The 19,006-nt window shown below is 39.2% G+C and overlaps 2 protein-coding genes across 2 annotated transcripts in view; one reads left to right on the top strand and one right to left on the bottom strand.

Moving 5' to 3' along the window:
- The window catches only part of wdr25 (WD repeat domain 25), a 113,782-nt gene extending 108,749 nt beyond the window's left edge, over positions 1-5,033 (top strand). The window contains exon 7 of the mRNA XM_043697404.1: positions 3,414-5,033. Coding sequence (XP_043553339.1) covers positions 3,414-3,635 — 222 coding nt within the window. The 3' untranslated portion in view covers positions 3,636-5,033. The remainder of the gene's footprint in view (positions 1-3,413) is intronic.
- Positions 5,034-10,311: 5,278 nt separating this feature from the next.
- The window catches only part of LOC122553926, a 59,661-nt gene continuing 50,966 nt past the window's right edge, over positions 10,312-19,006 (bottom strand). The window contains exon 6 of the mRNA XM_043698433.1: positions 10,312-12,218. Coding sequence (XP_043554368.1) covers positions 10,887-12,218 — 1,332 coding nt within the window. The 3' untranslated portion in view covers positions 10,312-10,886. The remainder of the gene's footprint in view (positions 12,219-19,006) is intronic.

Genomic DNA, 19,006 nt, shown 5'->3' with positions numbered 1-19,006 from the left:
TCTTTCCTTCTAAACTTTATTGGCAAATTTGAGAATCACCTTCAAATCCCAGAACCTCTTCAGCAATTTTAAGAGCCATTTCTCTCACTTAATCAACCGCAAGTCACCGAAATTAAACAAATTACCTCACCTATGTTTTATTTAAAGATCTAGGACACTAACCTGCAAGTGTTTAAATCTGCTGGTATTTTTCATACCCCCAAATCTATTCAAATCTTTCTACACCAGTTGAAATCCTGATGATGAGCCCCGAAGCTGTTATGACACTGGGTAAACTCTCCTCCTTAATTTACATGAGTAACACAGAAAAGATTTATCCCATGCAGCAATCTGAAAATTCGAGAGGCCAAGAACTATTTAAATAAAAAAATAAAACTTTACTTCTTAAAGTATAACAGAGAATAACGAACTAACAATTATTTACAACCCCTTCCTCTAACCTATCTTTTATTTTCCCTTCTATAATGTTAGTCTGATAAAATCTCCTAATTAAGATTTACCAAAAATTCAAGTTTTCAAAACCAGCCAGCTGTTGAATCTTCTATTTGTATCTTCCTGTATCTTCTTTTCTTCTTCTTAGAGATTATGCTTCACAGGTCATGGATTGATAAAGGTACCTTTAAGAGAACTATTTTTTGGGCAATCTCTGCATGTTAGTGGCATGGCAGTTCTCCTCCCAACTATTCAATTTTCCCCAGTCTTATACCCCCACAGCATCAGATTGTGCCATTGGTTTTTAAGATTGTCGATATACTAAATTCAAACTTGATTGGAATTTGGTGTTTTTCGGGGTATAATTTAAACTGACTGGCCTAATTCGAATCTGTTTCTGCCTCCAGGCAAACAGCTACCCTCGCTACCCCAGTAGGTGGACCACATGTTACACTGAATCTTATTCAGAACACTTGGTGCTGTCAGGTAGTTCTGCTAGCTTTTAACTCTCTTAAAGGTACAGTACGCCACATCTTCATAACACGTCCCCTCTTAAGAAGAAATGAACCATCATAATGAAAAAAAATGGCTATTTTTCTTTTTTTTAAACACATTACCCTTGATACAGATAACTTTAATCTAAGTTCACCTTAATTTCTTCCCATATACCAGGCAACCAGCTACCCTAGCTACCTCAGTAGCTAGACTATATGTTACATTGTATCTTATTCAGAACACTTGGTGCTGTCAGGTAACTTTTAATTCTCTTAACGGTACAGTAAGCCCATCTCTTTATAACATCACACATTAACAGATATTTGAGTATTAAGAGAATCGAAAGGTATAAGGATAGTTCTTAAATGTATAGCTTTGTTACAAGATCAGCTGTGATGTTCCTAAATCACAAAACAAGCTCTGAGGGAGGGAAGAATGCCCTTGCTACTGATTTCTTATTATCTGAAATCATTTCTCACCTTTTTCTGTGAATGTAATTTCATAGACGACAGGAACTTCATAGAACAGAATTTGGTTATTGGAACTACGGGCACAAATAACAGTTTTATCTCATTCAGGTCTGGAAAAGACATTGGGAACAGAGTTCAGGCTGTTCAAATATCTTCTGAAATTTCTGCGCTTTTTGTATTTTACCACCCCTTGTTTTGAAAGCATTTGCCTTAGTTTATTTGATAAAGCATAGAAAATAACATTTGGTGAGTTTTGAGAAGATTTGTAGCTCAGATTGAGATTCTGGATGTAGGTTTGCTCACTGAGCTGGGAGGTTCATTTCCAGACGTTTCATCACCCTATTATATAACATTTTCAGTGGGCTTCAGACGAAGCAGTATACATGATTCCTGCTTTTTATTTATATGTTTGGGTTTCTTTGGGTTGGTGATGTCATTTCCTGTGGTGATGTCAATTCCTGTTCCTTTTCTCAGGGGGTAGTAGATGGGATCTAACTTAATGTGTTTGCTGATAGAATGCCATGCTATAGGAATTCTCGTGCGTGTCTCTGTTTGGCTTGTCCTAAACTGGATGTGTTGTCCCAGTCGAAGTGGTATCCTTCCTTAGCTTTATGTAAGGATACTAGTGAGAGAAGGACATGTCATTTTGTGGCTAGTTGGTGTTCATTTATCCTGGTGGCTAGTTTTCTGCCTGTTTGTCCAATGTAGTGTTTGTTACAGTTCTTGCACAGTATTTTGTAAATGACATTAGTTTTGCTTGTTGTCTGTACAGGATCTTTCAAGTTCATTAGCTATTGCTTTAGTGTGTTGGTGGGTTTGTGGGCTACCATGATGCCAAGAGGTCTGAGTTGTCTGGCAGTCATTTCTGAGATGTCTTTGATGTAGGAGAGAGTGGCTAGGGTTTCTGGATATGTTTTGTCTGCTTGTTTGGGTTTGCTGCTGAGAAATGGGCAGACTGTGTTCATTGGGTACCCATTCTTTTTGAATACACGGTATAGGTGATTTTCCTCTGCCCTGCATAGTTCCTCTGGGCTGCAGTGTGTGTTGGCTCATTGAAGTATGACACATATTCTGGGTCACACATCCAGTCCCCAACAAAGTGAAGGCTGGAAAATTTAAGCAATTGTTTTCAAATCTATGCTCACAGAACTTCAGTGAAAACTATTTTTTTTGACCCATTCATGATTTTTGTATTTCTTTTTCCTTTGATTTCTGTGTTATACTTGTGCTTTTTAAATTTTATTTCTGTGGTGGTATTTTATGAAATATTTTTCTTCTTTCTTTTCACTCTGCATTGTTTCTAATTGCTGTACTGTTTTCCCTTCTCTTTGCTCCTTGCTGTCATTATTTCTTTCTTATCCTTGTTTTTATCCACCTTTCCTTCATTCTTGTTCATTCACTTTTGAAATGCTGTGCCCAATATATATGTGCACAATCCATGCTAATTTTCCTTAAAATATGTGCATATGCATGTGTAATTGGAACAGCCTATCTGATGAATAATCGCTTTTGTGAAGTCCCGGACCACATTTTATGATATAAATGTGCTACATAAATGCAAACTGTTGTTCTGCTCTCTCTTGTTGGAATTGGCCTGACATTTGTGTGACACATGTTAACATAGAAGCAGCAACCTAAATGTTGTTGTTGCTTATTCTTGTTGCGTGGGCTACTTCATATGAATAGAGCTGAACATTGTGAAATGATCAACGAACAGCCTAATTTATGATCTTATGATGGAGACAAGAATACTGATAATGATTCTGAATCTTGAACCATTTCACCTACCTATGGAGCTTAAGTTTCCAAACTTTCTCTTTTTTTATTTGGATGCCTTGTGACAGATCAAGACTTAACAACATCAGTGCTCAGAGTTGGCTTTGCACATTGCAGATCTCGAGCCAAATTGTAAAAATTTGTTTCAATACAAATAACTCTTAATAGAAAAACATTTGCAATGACCAGGGTTTATTATCATTATACTTGATAAATTAATTTTCTTTCTCTATTTTACAGGTGGAAGGATATGGAGTGGGCTGTGAATTTTCACCTGATGGGACTATAATTGCCACAGGAAGTGCTGATGGGACACTGTGCTTTTACAACTATCTGAATTCAAATCTAATTCAAACCTTGCCAGCCCACAAGGAGGCCTGCATTGATGTTTCATTTCACCCTGTGCACCCATCTATTATTGCAACCTGTGATTGGGGTGGAGAAGTCAAAGTATGGCAGTGATGACCTGTAAATTGCAGCTGTATTTGAGGAGCAATTGTGCATTATCATTGATTATTCTGTCCCTGAATTACAAAACAAGTCACAGTTGTCCACAGTACCAACAAAGTGCAGTCTTCATTTCCCTTTATCTGCTGATTAATTCAGCAATATTTATTGGGTTAACAACAGGTATGAGTATCAGACAATGCTCAGGTCTCTGCACACTAGATTAGTGCAATTAATGCACTTATGCATTGTGGCCAATATGTCCAGCCTCTTGTAGCTGTAAGGAAGGTATTAGACATCTGAAATATCTACATTGTTCTTTACACATAAATTGTGGGCATGTTGTGGAGTATCACTATCATTTAGTGATTATTTAATGTTTCAAAAAGCACTGAAGAAGTAAATCAAGCTATGACCTTTCAGATTACAGTATTAAACAAGTTGTCTGATTTGTGTATATTTGATTTTGTAGTGAATCCTATGATTGTATCAATAACATCAAAAGAATGATGCCACATGTATTTATAACAGTCAACATGCAATCATCCTGTTTCCAATATCATTATCACAATTTATCAGGTTCCAATAGGATAATATTTTAAAATAGTCAATACTTGTGAATCCATTTTTGTGCTATTTTGATTAGCTTGCACAACACTCTCTGGAAATGCTAACCAGAACTTACAGCTAAACGTTGATTAAACAAATTGAAGAGCAGAAAGGTCAACCACATGCCTGTTGGTCTGATCTGAAAATCAAGATAACCAGATTCAATTATTGTTCTGTGAAAAGTATGACTGTTAATTGTTGAAGCTGACTATATAAAAATAAAATCAAATAAACTATGAATTATTTGCTGAAAATAAAAGCAAGTTATTTATTTTCCTTAAATACTTCCATTTTTTCTTTATTATTTGTGTGTATTAAGCATATGAGGTTCAGTATTTCTTTTAATACCATTTAGTTACTTCACCCTTGAACTAACTTCCACAATTTGCAGATATTACTTTGCACTATATATTCAGAAATAATATTTTGTTGGAACCTGATAAATGGCAGGATCAATTTAAGATCGGTGTTGGTTTAGTTTGAGTACTTTAAAATAACACTGCCTATAAATGGAAAAGTCTTCTGATTTGTTGCTTTCAATGAATTGAAACAATTATTTAATATGGTATGAGAATTTTAAAAATTAATTACATTTGGCACAAATTCTATAAAGGATGTGTGGAAATGACAGGGAGGTATAAAGTTAAGTACATTGCTATTTCGTATGTCAGCGCAGATACAATCAACACAACTACTTTCTGCTGTGCGATTACATTTTGATTTTATGCTGTTTCAAAAGTCAATCTAAATGTGTGATATTTCAAAGGAAAATGGTAATAAAAATAAAGTATTTCTTCAAATAAATTCTGTCTAGTTTGGGAAGTGAACACTGTGTGAAAAGTAGAAGTTGAGTTCTGCACTTTGCAGATGTATCCCATATTAGTGATTTTTGAGAAGATTTGCAGTTCAGGTTGATGACAAGTATGTAAGTTAGCTCGCTGAGCTTGAAGTATCCCACATTCTACTGTCATCAAATTTGAGATCTTGTAAAATTCTGTTGCCCCAGCCTTAAGTCACAGCAAGTTCTGTTCCCCTGTTATCTCTGTGCTCTCCAAACTGCATTGGGCCCCTATCAAACAACATACTGCTGCTAAAAGTCGTTACAACCAGGCATTGAAAACCTCAAGGAAGTGAAATAATGTTGAGTTGACAAAACATAGTGAAGTTATGTGCTATGAGTATCCTCTTCACTTATCTAGTTATGTTATTGAAGCATCTGGTAGCAATATGAAATGAAATGACCTGGTGATTCCCATTTATAGCCCTTGACTATTTCGTTGATATTTTAAATGGAATAATTAAATAGCACTGCACTTTTGGATCAATGTTTATTTGTGAGTTAAGCTAAAAGCAAGCTATCTTGCAAAGCACTTTACATGTAAAGAATAGTTGCTAATGCATAGAGTAATACACAAGAAAGGGAGGGTGAATAATAATTTGAGATCAGTTTGTACTTTAAGTAATACATAGTTATTGCTCTTAGTAGCTTAAAGAGTACATTTTCTGACTAGGACTCATGACATTAGATAAATACTATTATACTTCAACAGAATTTGCATAGTACTCCTCACATGAAGCAACCACAAGGGAGAGAGAGATAAGGTAATGGGCAGGAAAGAAAGTTAGAAGAACCGGGAAGTGAGAGATCAATGGCATTGTTGAAAAGCTGGGATTTTAGGAGGTCTTTGAAATGCAGGGAGTTATAAAATTGCAAGACATTTGGGGTGGAATTCTTGAGAGAAAACGTGAACTTCATTTCCTCTAGGCAGGAAATTTAAAAGTTAAGTGGTACTTCTCTGAAAATGACAGTAAAAGATCTAAAATGACCCATTGCAACCATTGTTGTGACCATAGCAATGTTTCCTAGGTTACAGCCAGATAATTCCAGAGAAACCAAGTTAGGCTGTAAAATCCATTTAAAATACTAATTATAACATATAAAATCAGACATGCCAACTGGTAGTTTGACTGAATAGGATCATCAAAATAGCTTCTTTCTAGACCAGGAAGAGAAGGATGCCCTTTCAGGTTCCACAAAAATGCTCACTCTGGCTCCAGTCACCATGTTGGGATCTTTATTTTACAGCTTGAAAATGATGGTGACACCATTTAGAACAATAGACAATATACTGTATAAGGGGAGGGAATGTTCAGTATAAATGGGAGGGTTACTTAGAAATCTATTAAGTGAACATAGTAAATAAAAGCCAGGTAGAGAAATGGAAAGGAATGTAAGAGAGCTCAGATCTAGAGTAGCTGACATTTTGCAGCATAAATTACAAGGATTCATCAGTAACCAAATTAAAGATTCTTTTTAGTTTGCCATTACATCTTGTAATGAAGAACCTTCAAAATACTTTACATATAGTATATTAGTGATGTCTGCGGATGTTATTCCAGTACTTGGATGTTGAAGTTGAAGTTGCTTGGTAACATAACAATCATAAAACCCTCTGGAACTGAGATAAACCTATCAGCTTGGTTTCCTTCTGTCAAAAGCTTGACGCACAGTCCCCTGAAACAGAACCCATTACTGCCTGGCTGGAAATGAGAACAACCAGATATGTTCACAACCTCCAAATGTCACTAAATACATCCATGCAGGTCAGTTATATCCAGATCTTAGAAGTTTCATCTATTGTAAGTAAAACAGATTACTAGACTTAACAGCTGACCTGAGAGTTGAAAAACATAGAAAGCATCTTTAGCCAGGGGAAATCCTTAAGCTTGAATTTCATTTTCATAAGATCTTACATGAAGATGTAGATGTAGATGTTAGATATTCTTTACAGCTCAACTTTTGAATAAATTCTTCACCCAACTGTGTAATGAAAAAATAAAGACTTAAACGTATTTATTTCTGTTCTACTTTAGCTGATGAAGACCTGCCTCGAGAAAAGTAATTTCATTCCATTCAAGTTATGACAACCAAATTGAACAAGCAGCAATGCAGATTAATCTTTAAGATTTCAGCAAGTAATAATTTTTATTGATGGTTCAGGATGAAAAATGGTTGGTGCGTTTGTGCTTCAAGCTTCTCAGTTATTTACGGCACATCTCAGTACCGTTTATTTGACTGTGGAAATGAAGGAATCCAGGATAATGTAAGTTTGTCTACTTTTAGTTGAGTATTCCTTAATCTCTGAATGTAGCCTCACAAAAAGCTTGCTGATTTAAATTTTCCTATATTTTTCCTTTGTCCTAAAGTTTTGGAGTTGGGAAGTTATGATTTTTGTGTAAATGCAATAGGAAGGATATTATTAAACTGGAAAGAGTGCAAAAAAAATTTACAAGGATGCTACCAACGTTGGAGGGTTTGAATTTTTATAGGAGATCAGAGTCAAGAATGGGGTGCAGGAAAATCACAGCAGGTCAGGCAGCATCCAAGGAGCAGGAGAATTGACAATTCGGGCAAGAGCCCTTCATCAAGAGTTTTTATAGGCTGAGGTTCTTTTCCCTGGAGTGTAGGAGGCTGAGGGGTGACCTTATCGAGGTTTATAAAATCGTGAGGGCATAGATAAGGTGAATAGCCAAGGTATTTTTCTCAGGGTAGGGAAGTCCAAAACTATAGGACATAGTTGAGAGGTGAGAGGGGAAGGATTTAAAAGGGACCTGAGAGGCAACGTTTTCACACAGAAAGTGGTGCGTATATTGAATGAGCCGCCAGAGGAAATGTTAGATGCAAGTACAATTACAGCATTTAAAAGACATTTGGAATGGTACTTGGATAGGAAAGGTTTAGATGGATATGAGTCAAAGGTAGCCAAATGGGTCTAGTTCAGTTTAGGAAATCTGGTCAACATGAATGCATTGGGCCGAAATTCTGTTCCTGTGCTGTATGGCTCTATAACACTTTATATTATTTTACTTTATATACAAAGTGCAAACTTCTTTACTATTCATTATATATAAGTAAGAAAAGCACAAGTTTTGGTTTTCATCTTGAAATTTAAGAATTCAACTTATTCAGTCTGGTGCAATAAAAATCTCTAGGAATTGCTTGTTATTTTTGCAGACTCAAAATCAGGTGACTTGGCTATTATGGTTACATGTTATGATCCCATTTATGAAAGTACTGTTCATGTACCTGCTTGGTAGACATAACATAGATCTGGCTTTACATACCATAATCCTTTAAAGAATAGAATACTTGGGAGAACCAGGGGCAAGAAATAACTGAGAGGATTCCAGGGTTGTGAATTAAAATACATAAAATAATCTATTATATAAATTTGAAAACAAGCATAAGCAATAATGACTAAATATTGCTGAACAGACAAGGTAATGGATGTAAATCTTACACACTGCATTTGCACAATTTAGACGCTAACATTCAGCATTAATATCCAGTAAATATGAATTAATAGAGAAACTGGTTGAACACCACACACCCTGTATTTATTGGAGTTATTTGAGGAAGTAACCAGTGCTATTAATAAAGTGGATATACTACATTTAGATTTAGATTTAGAAGGCATCATATGAAAGGTTATTAGATCTTATGGCTTGGGGCATAACATACTGGTATGATAGAAGATTGGTTAGCTATTAAGAAACACAGCAGTCATGAATGGCTTGCTTTCTGACTGACAAGGTGTGCTGGATGCAAGACTCAGTGTTGGAGCCTTATCTGTTTACAATTTATGTGAATTACATGAATGAAGGAACACAAGGTATAGTTGTCAAATTTGCTAATGACTTACAGATAGTTAGGAAAGTAAGTTGTGAACAGAACATAAGGAAGCTACAAGGGGATATAGATAGGTCAAATGAATGGGCAAAGATCAAGCAAATGGAATGTAGGAAATATGAAAATGTCTATTTTGGACGTAGATTTGCTCGCTGAGCTGGAAAGTTCATTTCCAGACATTTTGTCACCCTACTAGGAAACATCTTCAGTAGACCTCCAGGCGAAGGACTGTCCACGATTCCTGCTTTCTATTTATATGTTTGGGTTTCTTTGGGTTTGTGATGTCATTTCCTGTGGTGATGTCATTTCCTGTTCTTTTTCTCAGGGAGTGGCAGATGGGGTCGAACTCGAAGTGCTTGTTAATAGAGTTCCAGTGGAATGCCATGCTTCTAGGAATTCTTGTGCGTGTCTGTGTTTGGCTTGTCCTAAGATGGATGTGTTGTCCCAGTCAAAGAGGTGTCCTTCCTTATCTGTATGTAAGGATACTAGTGAGAGACGGTCATGTTGTTTTGTGGCTAGTTGGTGTTCATGAAACAAAAACAGAAATTGCTGCAGAAACTCAGGTCTGGCAGCATCTATGGGGAGAAAGCAGATTTAATGCTCCAAGTCTGGCACCAGAACTGTTCAAATGAAGAGTCAATGGACTAGAAACATTAACTCTCCTTTCTCCCCACAGAGCCTGCCAAACCTTCTGAGTTTCTCCAGAACCTGAGAGGACTTGACAGGATGGATGTGGAAAGGATGATTTCTATTATGAGAGAATCTAGAACTAGAAATCACAGTTTGAAAATAAGGGGTCAACCCATTTAATATTGACATGAGGCCATATAGACATTTATTTTCTCACAGAAATCTGAAAGTCTTTTAAACTTTCTTCCTTGAAAAGCTCTGATCAAGATACCATTGTACTCTGACATAATCTTCTTCACTGTACACTACACCACCTATTTTAGTGTCATCTGCAAACATACTAACCATATTGCCTGTACTCACATTTAAATATTTTAAATAACTGACAAAAAGCAGTGGATCCAGTAGTGGTCACAGGTCTCCAGTCCAAAATGCAACCCTCTACCACCACCCTGTCTCCTAACTTCAAGCCAATTTTGTATCCAATTGGCTAGCTCCCCTGGATCCTATGTGGTGTAACCTTACTAACCAGTCTACCATGCGGAACCTTGTTAAATGCCTTTGCTGAATGGACTGCTTCAATATCTGAGGAGTTGTGAACGGTGCGGAATATTGTGCAATCATCAGCAGACATCTTCAATTTTGAGCTTACAATGCTGAGGATGTCTATTTTGAAGCAGTTGGAAATAGTTGGGCCTAAGACACAAACCTGAGGGATTCCTGCAGAGATGCCCTGCAGCTGAGTTAACTGACCTCCAACAACCACAAACATCTTTCTTTATGCCAGGTATGGCACCAACCAGAGGTTATGAAGATTCAGTGGGACCAGGGAATACTCCGTTTGAGTAGCTGCGCAGACCCGTAGGGCCTACTTCTGGTCCTAATTCATATGTTGATCATATAGCTTGCTCTGAGCTGTCCTTAACCTAACGTTTGGGTTAATATCCCTCATTAATAATGTATTATTTGGTAAGTAAATGAGTTTTACAACAATTAGATTTGACTGAATACTTTTAACTAATTTAGTTTTAACTTGCAAGATAAACAATTCCTTTGCCCAGTTATCACGGCAGGGAGAATAGACACCATGTCTGCAGTTCAGCCAGCTGTTTCTGACCCTCTATTTCCAGTTGTTAACCACTTAAAAGATTGGAGTTCATGGTGCTTTTAATGTAATGGTGTTTCCATTACACTTACCCTGGTTTCCACAGTTAAATTTCAGTTCCTAAAGCTCAAAATTATATGCTAAAATACAAGAGCCATGACATATATATTCACAACATGTACATTTGCAAATTTGTACAATCATTCAGGAGATTCATTTTTTCTTTGGATTATTAGTTTAGTAGATTTCCATAAAGTTGAGCCTTTATGAGGCTGTCCTTCCTGTAAAGGCCACTTATCTTTAAGGGTTTTTCTTGTTTGCTACTTGAAACAACATCATCCAAGGGAACATTATGAACCATTAAAAATTTAATGGGACGTTGGCATAAGGATTTAGCCAAAGTGTTTGAGGCAACATCAACAATTCTATTAATGTCCGAAACAGTATTTGTATTTTTGATGTACATTTTATTTGTATTCCTTTCACTTGGCAATATTTTAGGTCCATCTTCTGTCTCTGTGTATCTCAGCATGGAGGAGCTTTCTTGTTTATTGTGATCAATCTCTAAGCAAGGTTGATAGTTCATTGCACCAAAGCCTACATCTGTAAAGGTACTTTTGTTGATATCTTCACCATCAGGGAAATAATTTTCTCTGACGAAAAACTGGTTCATGTTGTTGGTTGTTTCCTTCATCAGATGACTATTCCATTGCTGCTCAACATCACTACTCAAAATCCTTCCAGAAATCCTGTGTGAAGAAGTATTTGTATAGTGCGTGTTGGCTTTCTTAAGTTGACCCATTCTGTCTTTTTCTAAGTTGTTCTCATCTTCTTGATCATTGTATAGCTTTGGGATTGTTACATGCTTAGTACTGAACCAAAACAAATGTGGTGAATCACTAAAGTCTATTGGAGGAGTGGCAGAGCATTGTTGTGTGCTATCTTTATAACCTAGTGCCATGTCTGTGAATTGTTGTAGTGGTTTTGTTGGAATGAAATGACATTTCTTGTTTTCTTGCCTTTCCGAAGTGTTGTATTTTCTTTCATGAATATCATCTTTCAAAACAACTTGTTGGGTTAGAGGCAAGGTTGATTTAGCTTCTGCGGTTCTTTTCTTCTCAGCTGTCATGGTGCTGCTTAGATAGCTGGAGGAACTTGGTATTGATGCAGTATAATTTGAAAGCATTTCACTTGTGAGAGTTGGACTAAAGCCCTCGGCTTCTGTGCAGCTATCTGTAAAGCTCCGTGTTTTTAAAAAATGAGCATTTCTAACCTGCCATCTGTCTCTCTGTTCTGCAGGGCAGTAAAGAGCTGTATCACTATGATATAAGTTAGACTTGCAAGGTGACCATTGGTCAGGTTTATTAATGCTGTTCAAATGATCATATGTAACCTTTCTTGAGGGTGACACAGGAATTGCAGAGCCTGATAAACCAGTTGGTTCAAGTTTCTGTAAAACGTCAGCTTGAGTGTTGAAGAAAGATGAATGACATGCAGTCCCAGGAATATCACATCCAAATTTCTCTGCATGGATTCTAACCCTTTCTTGAACTTCTGCCGGTAGCTGTGGTTAATCAAAAAATGGTCAGGTAACACCACAATTGTGCCGCCTTGATAACAGACTGTAGGATTCTTAGGAATCAGTCACACACTATCTGAGCATTTAGTGAATAGTCTTTCTATTAACAACCATTGACGAGTTAACTAGAAAATTACAGTGGTATGTGTACAGTGTTATTGTGTCCTGAACACTGGAAAACTAGCAACATGTTTAAGTGTATAGCTCAATGACAGTGCTGCTTATGTTTTTCTACATTGCTTGAATTCTCCAGATTCTTAAAAATTGTATTGTAAGCCTGGTAAATTTATGACTACATCGCATCAGGGTGATGTTACAGTGGTACAACAACCATGGCTGTTTAAAAGGAGATACGGGCATTGAAATTAAGTACTGCCATTCATTTACAGCCATGTGCAATGCTACTCAGGCAAATGGTCTTGGCTGCAAGTCTGAATGCAGAAGCTGATTAGAACTTTTCTCCAATAGTTTCTGAGAACAATATTCATGATTGGCAAAAATTATTGCTGAAATGTTCATAAGATCTGTGTCTTGTTTATCCATTTGCTTGTTCATGGGATGTGAGTGTCATTAACTGGGTCAGCATTTGTTGCTTATGTTATGGGGGATTTTAACTTGTAATCACATCATGTAGATGTTGCTTCATTCTCTGTGCCTTCTTCCTATTTTCCTCTAAACCCTAGCCCCAACACCAACACCAAAATGATAAGTAACTCATGTTGCTAAATCAAAATCTCTTACTTGTGATGGAGTTAAAGTTCCCCAGATTTAGACTATTGGAGGAAAGTTAGCCCTTAGAGAGGAGCACTGCTAAAGCAAACTGTTCCAAAAAGTTACTTATAACTGGACAAACCATTAAATCTATCTGGGAGGGATGCTCTTTGGAGGGTCAGCGTAGACTCCATGGGCTGAATGGCCTGCTTCCACACTGTAGGGACTCTATGATTCATATAGAATCATTTTCTCTCTTCAGTGGCATGTTTGGAACTGGAAAAAGCGTTTAATCAGATGGGAGGATGGAGGACACTACCTTCTGCTTCCATCTGAGGGTCTAAGGCTGGTGGTCAACACCCACCCCCATGCTGTCAGTTGAGGCCTTTAAGTGGACTATTAATGACCACTTACAGTTGCCATTGCACTGCTGCTGATGTTACATAGCTGTGAGTTTAACTGTTGCTATGAGACATAAACCTGTGTGGGTTGCTTTTTGATGTTAGAACATAGAACATAGAACAATACAGCACAGAACAGGCCCTTCGGCCCACGATGTTGTGCCGAACTTCTAACCTAGATTAAGTACCCATCCATGTACCTATCCAAATGCCGCTTAAAGGTCGCCAATGATTCCGACTCTACCACTCCCACGGGCAGCGCATTCCATGCCCCCACCACTCTCTGGGTAAAGAACCCACCCCTGACATCTCCCCTATACCTTCCACCCTTCACCTTAAATTTATGTCCCCTTGTAACACTCTGTTGTACCCGGGGAAAAAGTTTCTGACTGTATACTCTATCTATTCCTCTGATCATCTTATAAACCTCCATCAAGTCACCCCTCATCCTTCGCCGTTCCAACGAGAAAAGGCCGAGAACTCTCAACCTATCCTCGTACGACTTCCACTCCATTCCAGGCAACATCCTGGTAAATCTTCTCTGCACCCTCTCCAAAGCTTCCACATCCTTCCTGTAATGCGGTGACCAGAACTGCACGCAATACTCCAAAGTGCGGCCGCACCAGAGTTTTAGAACATAGAACATAGAACAATACAGCACAGAACAGGCACTTCGGCCCACGATGTTGTGCCGAACTTCTAACCTAGATTAAGTACCCATCCATGTACCTATCCAAATGCCGCTTAAAGGTCGCCAATGATTCCGACTCTACCACTCCCACGGGCAGCGCATTCCATGCCCCCACCACTCTCTGGGTAAAGAACCCACCCCTGACATCTCCCCTATACCTTCCACCCTTCACCTTAAATTTATGTCCCCTTGTAACACTCTGTTGTACCCGGGGAAAAAGTTTCTGACTGTCTACTCTATCTATTCCCCTGATCATCTTATAAACCTCTATCAAGTCACCCCTCATCCTTCGCCGTTCCAACGAGAAAAGGCCGAGAACTCTCAACCTATCCTCGTACGACCTATTCTCCATTCCAGGCAACATCCTGGTAAATCTTCTCTGCACCCTCTCCAAAGCTTCCACATCTCTCCTAAAGTGAGGCGACCAGAACTGCACACAGTAATCCAACTGTGGCCTAACCAAAGTCCTGTACAGCTGCAACATCACTTCACGACTCTTGAATTCAATCCCTCTGCTAATGAACGCTAAAACACCATAGCTCTATCCACCTGAGTGGCAACTTTCAAAGACCTATGAACATAGACCCCAAATTCCCTCTGTTCCTCCACCTCACTAAGAACCCCACCGTTAACCCTGTATTCCGCATTCAAAATGGACAACCTCACACTTGGCAGGGTTGAACACCATCTGCCACTCCTCAGCCCAGCTCTGCATCATATCTAAGTCCCTCTGCAGCCGACAACAGCCCTCCCTGTCCACAACTCCACCTATCTTCGTATCATCTGCAAATTTACTGACCCACCCTTCGACTCCCTCATCTAAGTCATTAATAAAAATTACAAACAGCAGAGGACCCAGAACTGATCCCTGCGGAACTCCACTTGTAACTGGGCTCCAGGCTGAATATTTACCATCTACCACCACTCTCTGCCTTCGACCGGTTAGCCACTTTTCTATCCAATTGGCCAAATTTCCCTCTATCCCATGCCTCCTAACTTTCCGCATAAGCCTACCATGGGGAACCTTATCAAATGCCTTACTAAAATCCATGTACACTACATCCACTGCTCTACCCTCATCCACATGCTTGGTCACCTCCTCGAAGAATTCAATAAGACTTGTAAGGCAAGACCTACCCTTCACAAATCCGTGCTGGCTGTCCCTAATCAAGCAGTGACTGTCCAGATACTCATAAATCCTATCCCTCAGTACCCTTTCCATTACTTTGCCTACCACAGAAGTAAGACTAACAGGCCTGTAATTCCCGGGGTAATCCCTATTCCCTTAGACTCATATCCTGGATTTTTCCGAACTGTGTGGTAACAAGGTCACAAATTCACATGCTTAAACAGGAGACATCAAAGAGCACAGATAAGAAAGATGAAGTGGAATTAGCAGAGACCCTGTTAGATCAGATGGTTGAGACAAGCGAGGAGCAGATAGCTGACAATACAGATATCTTTAGCTCAGATAAATTAGCTGAGTTATAGCAAAAAGGAGAAAATTTAAAGCAATTGTATCAAAAGGCACACACAGAAAAAGAATGTGAATGAATCCCTGAATGTTATTATCTGAAAAAGGTTGTCTTATTGAGGAAATGGAGGCCATCACATTGGCAGATAAGAAACGGGCAGAAGTTCATCAAGTCTCTTGCCAGTTGCCAGTGGAGACGAGAAGATCATTGCCAACGGTACTGCACTTTCCTCTCTTGCTTCCCACATAATCCTAGGATATATCCCGTCAGGCCCAGGGGACTTGTCTTTCCTCAAGTTGTTCAAAATGTCCAACACATCTTCCTTCCATCAGGTATCTCTTCTAGCTTACCAGTCCATTTCACACTCTCCTCTTCTACAATACGGTCCCTCTCGTTCGTAAATACTGAAGAGAAGTACTTGTTCAAGACCTCTCCTATCTCTTCCGTCTCAATACACAGTCTCCCACTACTGTCCTTGTTCGGACCTACCCTCGTTCTCGTCATTCTCAGGTTTCTCATATACGCATAAAATGCCTTGGGGTTATCCTTGATCCTATCCGCCAACGATTTTTCATGCCCTCTCTTAGCTCTCCTTATCCCTTTCTTCAGGTCCCTTCTGGCTATCCTGTATCCCTCCACTGCTCTGTCTGAATCCTGTTTCCTCAACCTTATGTAAGCCTCCTTCTTCCTCTTTACAAGACATTCAACCTCCCTTGTCAACCAAGGTTCCCTCACACGACCATTTCTTTCCTGCCTGGTAGGTACATACATATCATGGACACGTCGTATCTGCTCTTTGAAGAAGTTCCACATTTCCACCACATCCTTCCCTGACAGCCTATGCTCCCAACGTATGCTCCTCAAATCCTGCCTTACAGCATCGTAATTTCCCTTCCCCCAATTATAAAATCTACCTTGTTGTGCGCACCTATCTCTCTCCATAACCAAGGTGAAAGTCACAGAATTGTGGTCACCATCACCAAAATGTTCACCCACTAACAAGCCCACCACTTGTCCCGGTTCATTACCGAGTACCAAATCCAATATGGCCTCCCCTCTGGTTGGACAATCTACATACTGCGTTAGAAAAGCTTCCTGGACACACTGCACAAACACCGCCCCATCCAATCTACTTGATCTAAAGAGCTTCCAATCAATATTTGGGAAGTTGAAGTCGCCCATGACTACGACCCTGTGGCTTCTGCACCTTTCCAAAATCTGTTTCCCAATCTGTTTCTCCACATCTCTGCTGCTATTGGGGGGCCTATGTTGAAGCAAAGGGGTGGCAGTAGCCAGTGGTGGGTCCTCCCTCCAAAGGCAGTCATTGCCTAATTGAAGGACATGGAATCAGGAAGAGAAGTCAACTGAGAACCACTCCCAACCTTGTTGCCAATGCTCCCAACACACACCATCACGGGAAGCCCTTCCTGCCATTACTTAACTGTTACCTGCATTGCTCTGTGATCCGAGGCCTCTGGTAAGGAGGTTCAGTCCCACAGCATCTGCTCTTTTTCCTCACCATCTGTACATATTGTTATGAAGATATGGGCGTGCTGTACCTTTAGGAGAGTTAAAAGCTAGCAGAACTACCTGACAGCACCAAGTGTTCTGAATAAGATATAATGTAACATGTGGTCCAGCTACTGGCGTAGCTATTTGCCTGGAGACAGAAACATATTCGAATTAGGCCAGATAGTTTAAATTATACCCCGAAAAATACCAAATTCCAATCAAGTTTGAATTTAGTACACTGACAATCTTAAAAGCCAATGACACAACCCGATGCTTTGGGGGTATAAGACTATGGAAAATTGAACACTTGGGAGAAGAACTGCCAAGCCACCAGCATGTGGAGACTGCCCAAAAAATAACTCTCTTAAAGGTACCTTTATCGATCCATGACCTGTGAAGCATAATCCCTAAGAAGAAGTAAAGAAGACACAGGAAGATCCAAATAGAAGATTCGACAACTGTATGGTTTTGAAAACTTGAAATTTTGGTAAATTTTAGTTGCGTTTTATTGGACTAGTATAATATCTGGATTACTCCCAGTGCTACGAGCTAGTGAGGGCAGGAATAGGAGGATAGAACAGATGAATGCATGGCTGAGCTGGTGTATGGGAGAAGGATTCACATTTTTGGATCATTGGAATCTCTTTTGGGGTAGAAGTGACTCTGAGACAGGTACAGCTGAGAACAGAGGTGAGTCAAACAGTCAGGGCAGGCAGGGACAAGGTAGGACTGATAAATCAAACTGCATTTATTTCAATACAAGGGGACTAACAGGGAAGGCAGATGAACTCAGGGCATGGTTAGGAACATGGGACTGGGATATCATAGCAATTACGGAAACATGGCTCAGGGGTGGGCAGGACTGGCAACTTAATGTTCCAGGATACAAATGCTACAGGAAGGATAGAAAGGGAGGCAAGAGAGGAGGGGGAGTGGCATTTTTGATAAGGGATAGCATTACAGCTGTGAAATACATCCAGGCAAGTTTTTTGGGTGGAACTGAGAAATAAGAAAGGGATGATCACCTTATTGGAAAAGTATTTTAGACCCCCCCAATAGTCAGAGGGAAATTGAGAAACAAACTTGTAAGGAGATCTCTGCTATCTGTAAGAATAATAGGGTAGTTATGGTAGGGGATTTTAACTTTCCAAACATCGACTGAGACTGCCATAGTGTGAAAGGTTTAGATGGAGAAGAATTTCTTAAGTGTGTACAAGACAATTTTCTGATTCAGTATGTGGATGTACCTACTAGAGAAGGTGCAAGACTTGACCTACTCTTGGGAAATAAGGCAGCGGAGGTGACTGAGGTGTCAGTGGGTGAGCACTTTGGGGCCAGTGACCATAATTCTATTTGTTTAAAAATAGTGATGAAAAAGGATAGAGCAGATCTAAAAGTTGAAGTTCTAAATTGGAGAAAGGCTAATTTTGACGGTATTAGGCAAGAAGTTTCGAAAGCTGATTGGAGGCAGATGTTCACAGATAAAGGGACGGCTAGAAAATGAGAAGCCTTCAGAAATGAGATAACAAGAATCCAGAGAAAGTATATTCCTGTCAGGGTGAAAGGGAAGGCTAGTAGGTATAGGGAATGCTGGATGACTAAAGAAATTGAGTGTTTGGTTAAGAAAAAGAAGGAAGCATATTTCAGGTATAGACAGGATAGATCGAGTGAATCCTTCAAAGAGTATAAAGAAAGTAGGAGTATACTTAAGAGGAAAATCAGGAGGGCAAAATGGGGACATGAGATAGCTTTGGCAAATATAATTAGGAGAACCCAAAGGGTTTTTACAAATATGTTAAGGACAAAAGGGTAACTAGGGAGAGAATTGGGCCCCTCAAAGATCAGCAAAGCGGCCTTTGTGTGGAGCCACAGAAAATGGGGGAGATACTAAATGAGTCTCCCCATGGGAGACTGATTAGCAAGGTTAGATCTCATGGAATACAGGGAAAACTAGCCATTTGGATACAGAACTGGCTCAAAGGT

The sequence above is a fragment of the Chiloscyllium plagiosum genome, chromosome 10 (genome assembly GCF_004010195.1).
Source record: "Chiloscyllium plagiosum isolate BGI_BamShark_2017 chromosome 10, ASM401019v2, whole genome shotgun sequence".
Lineage (NCBI taxonomy): Eukaryota > Metazoa > Chordata > Chondrichthyes > Orectolobiformes > Hemiscylliidae > Chiloscyllium > Chiloscyllium plagiosum.
The sequence above is the reverse complement of the archived record's forward strand: the minus strand, read 5'-3'. Positions and strand labels throughout refer to the sequence as shown.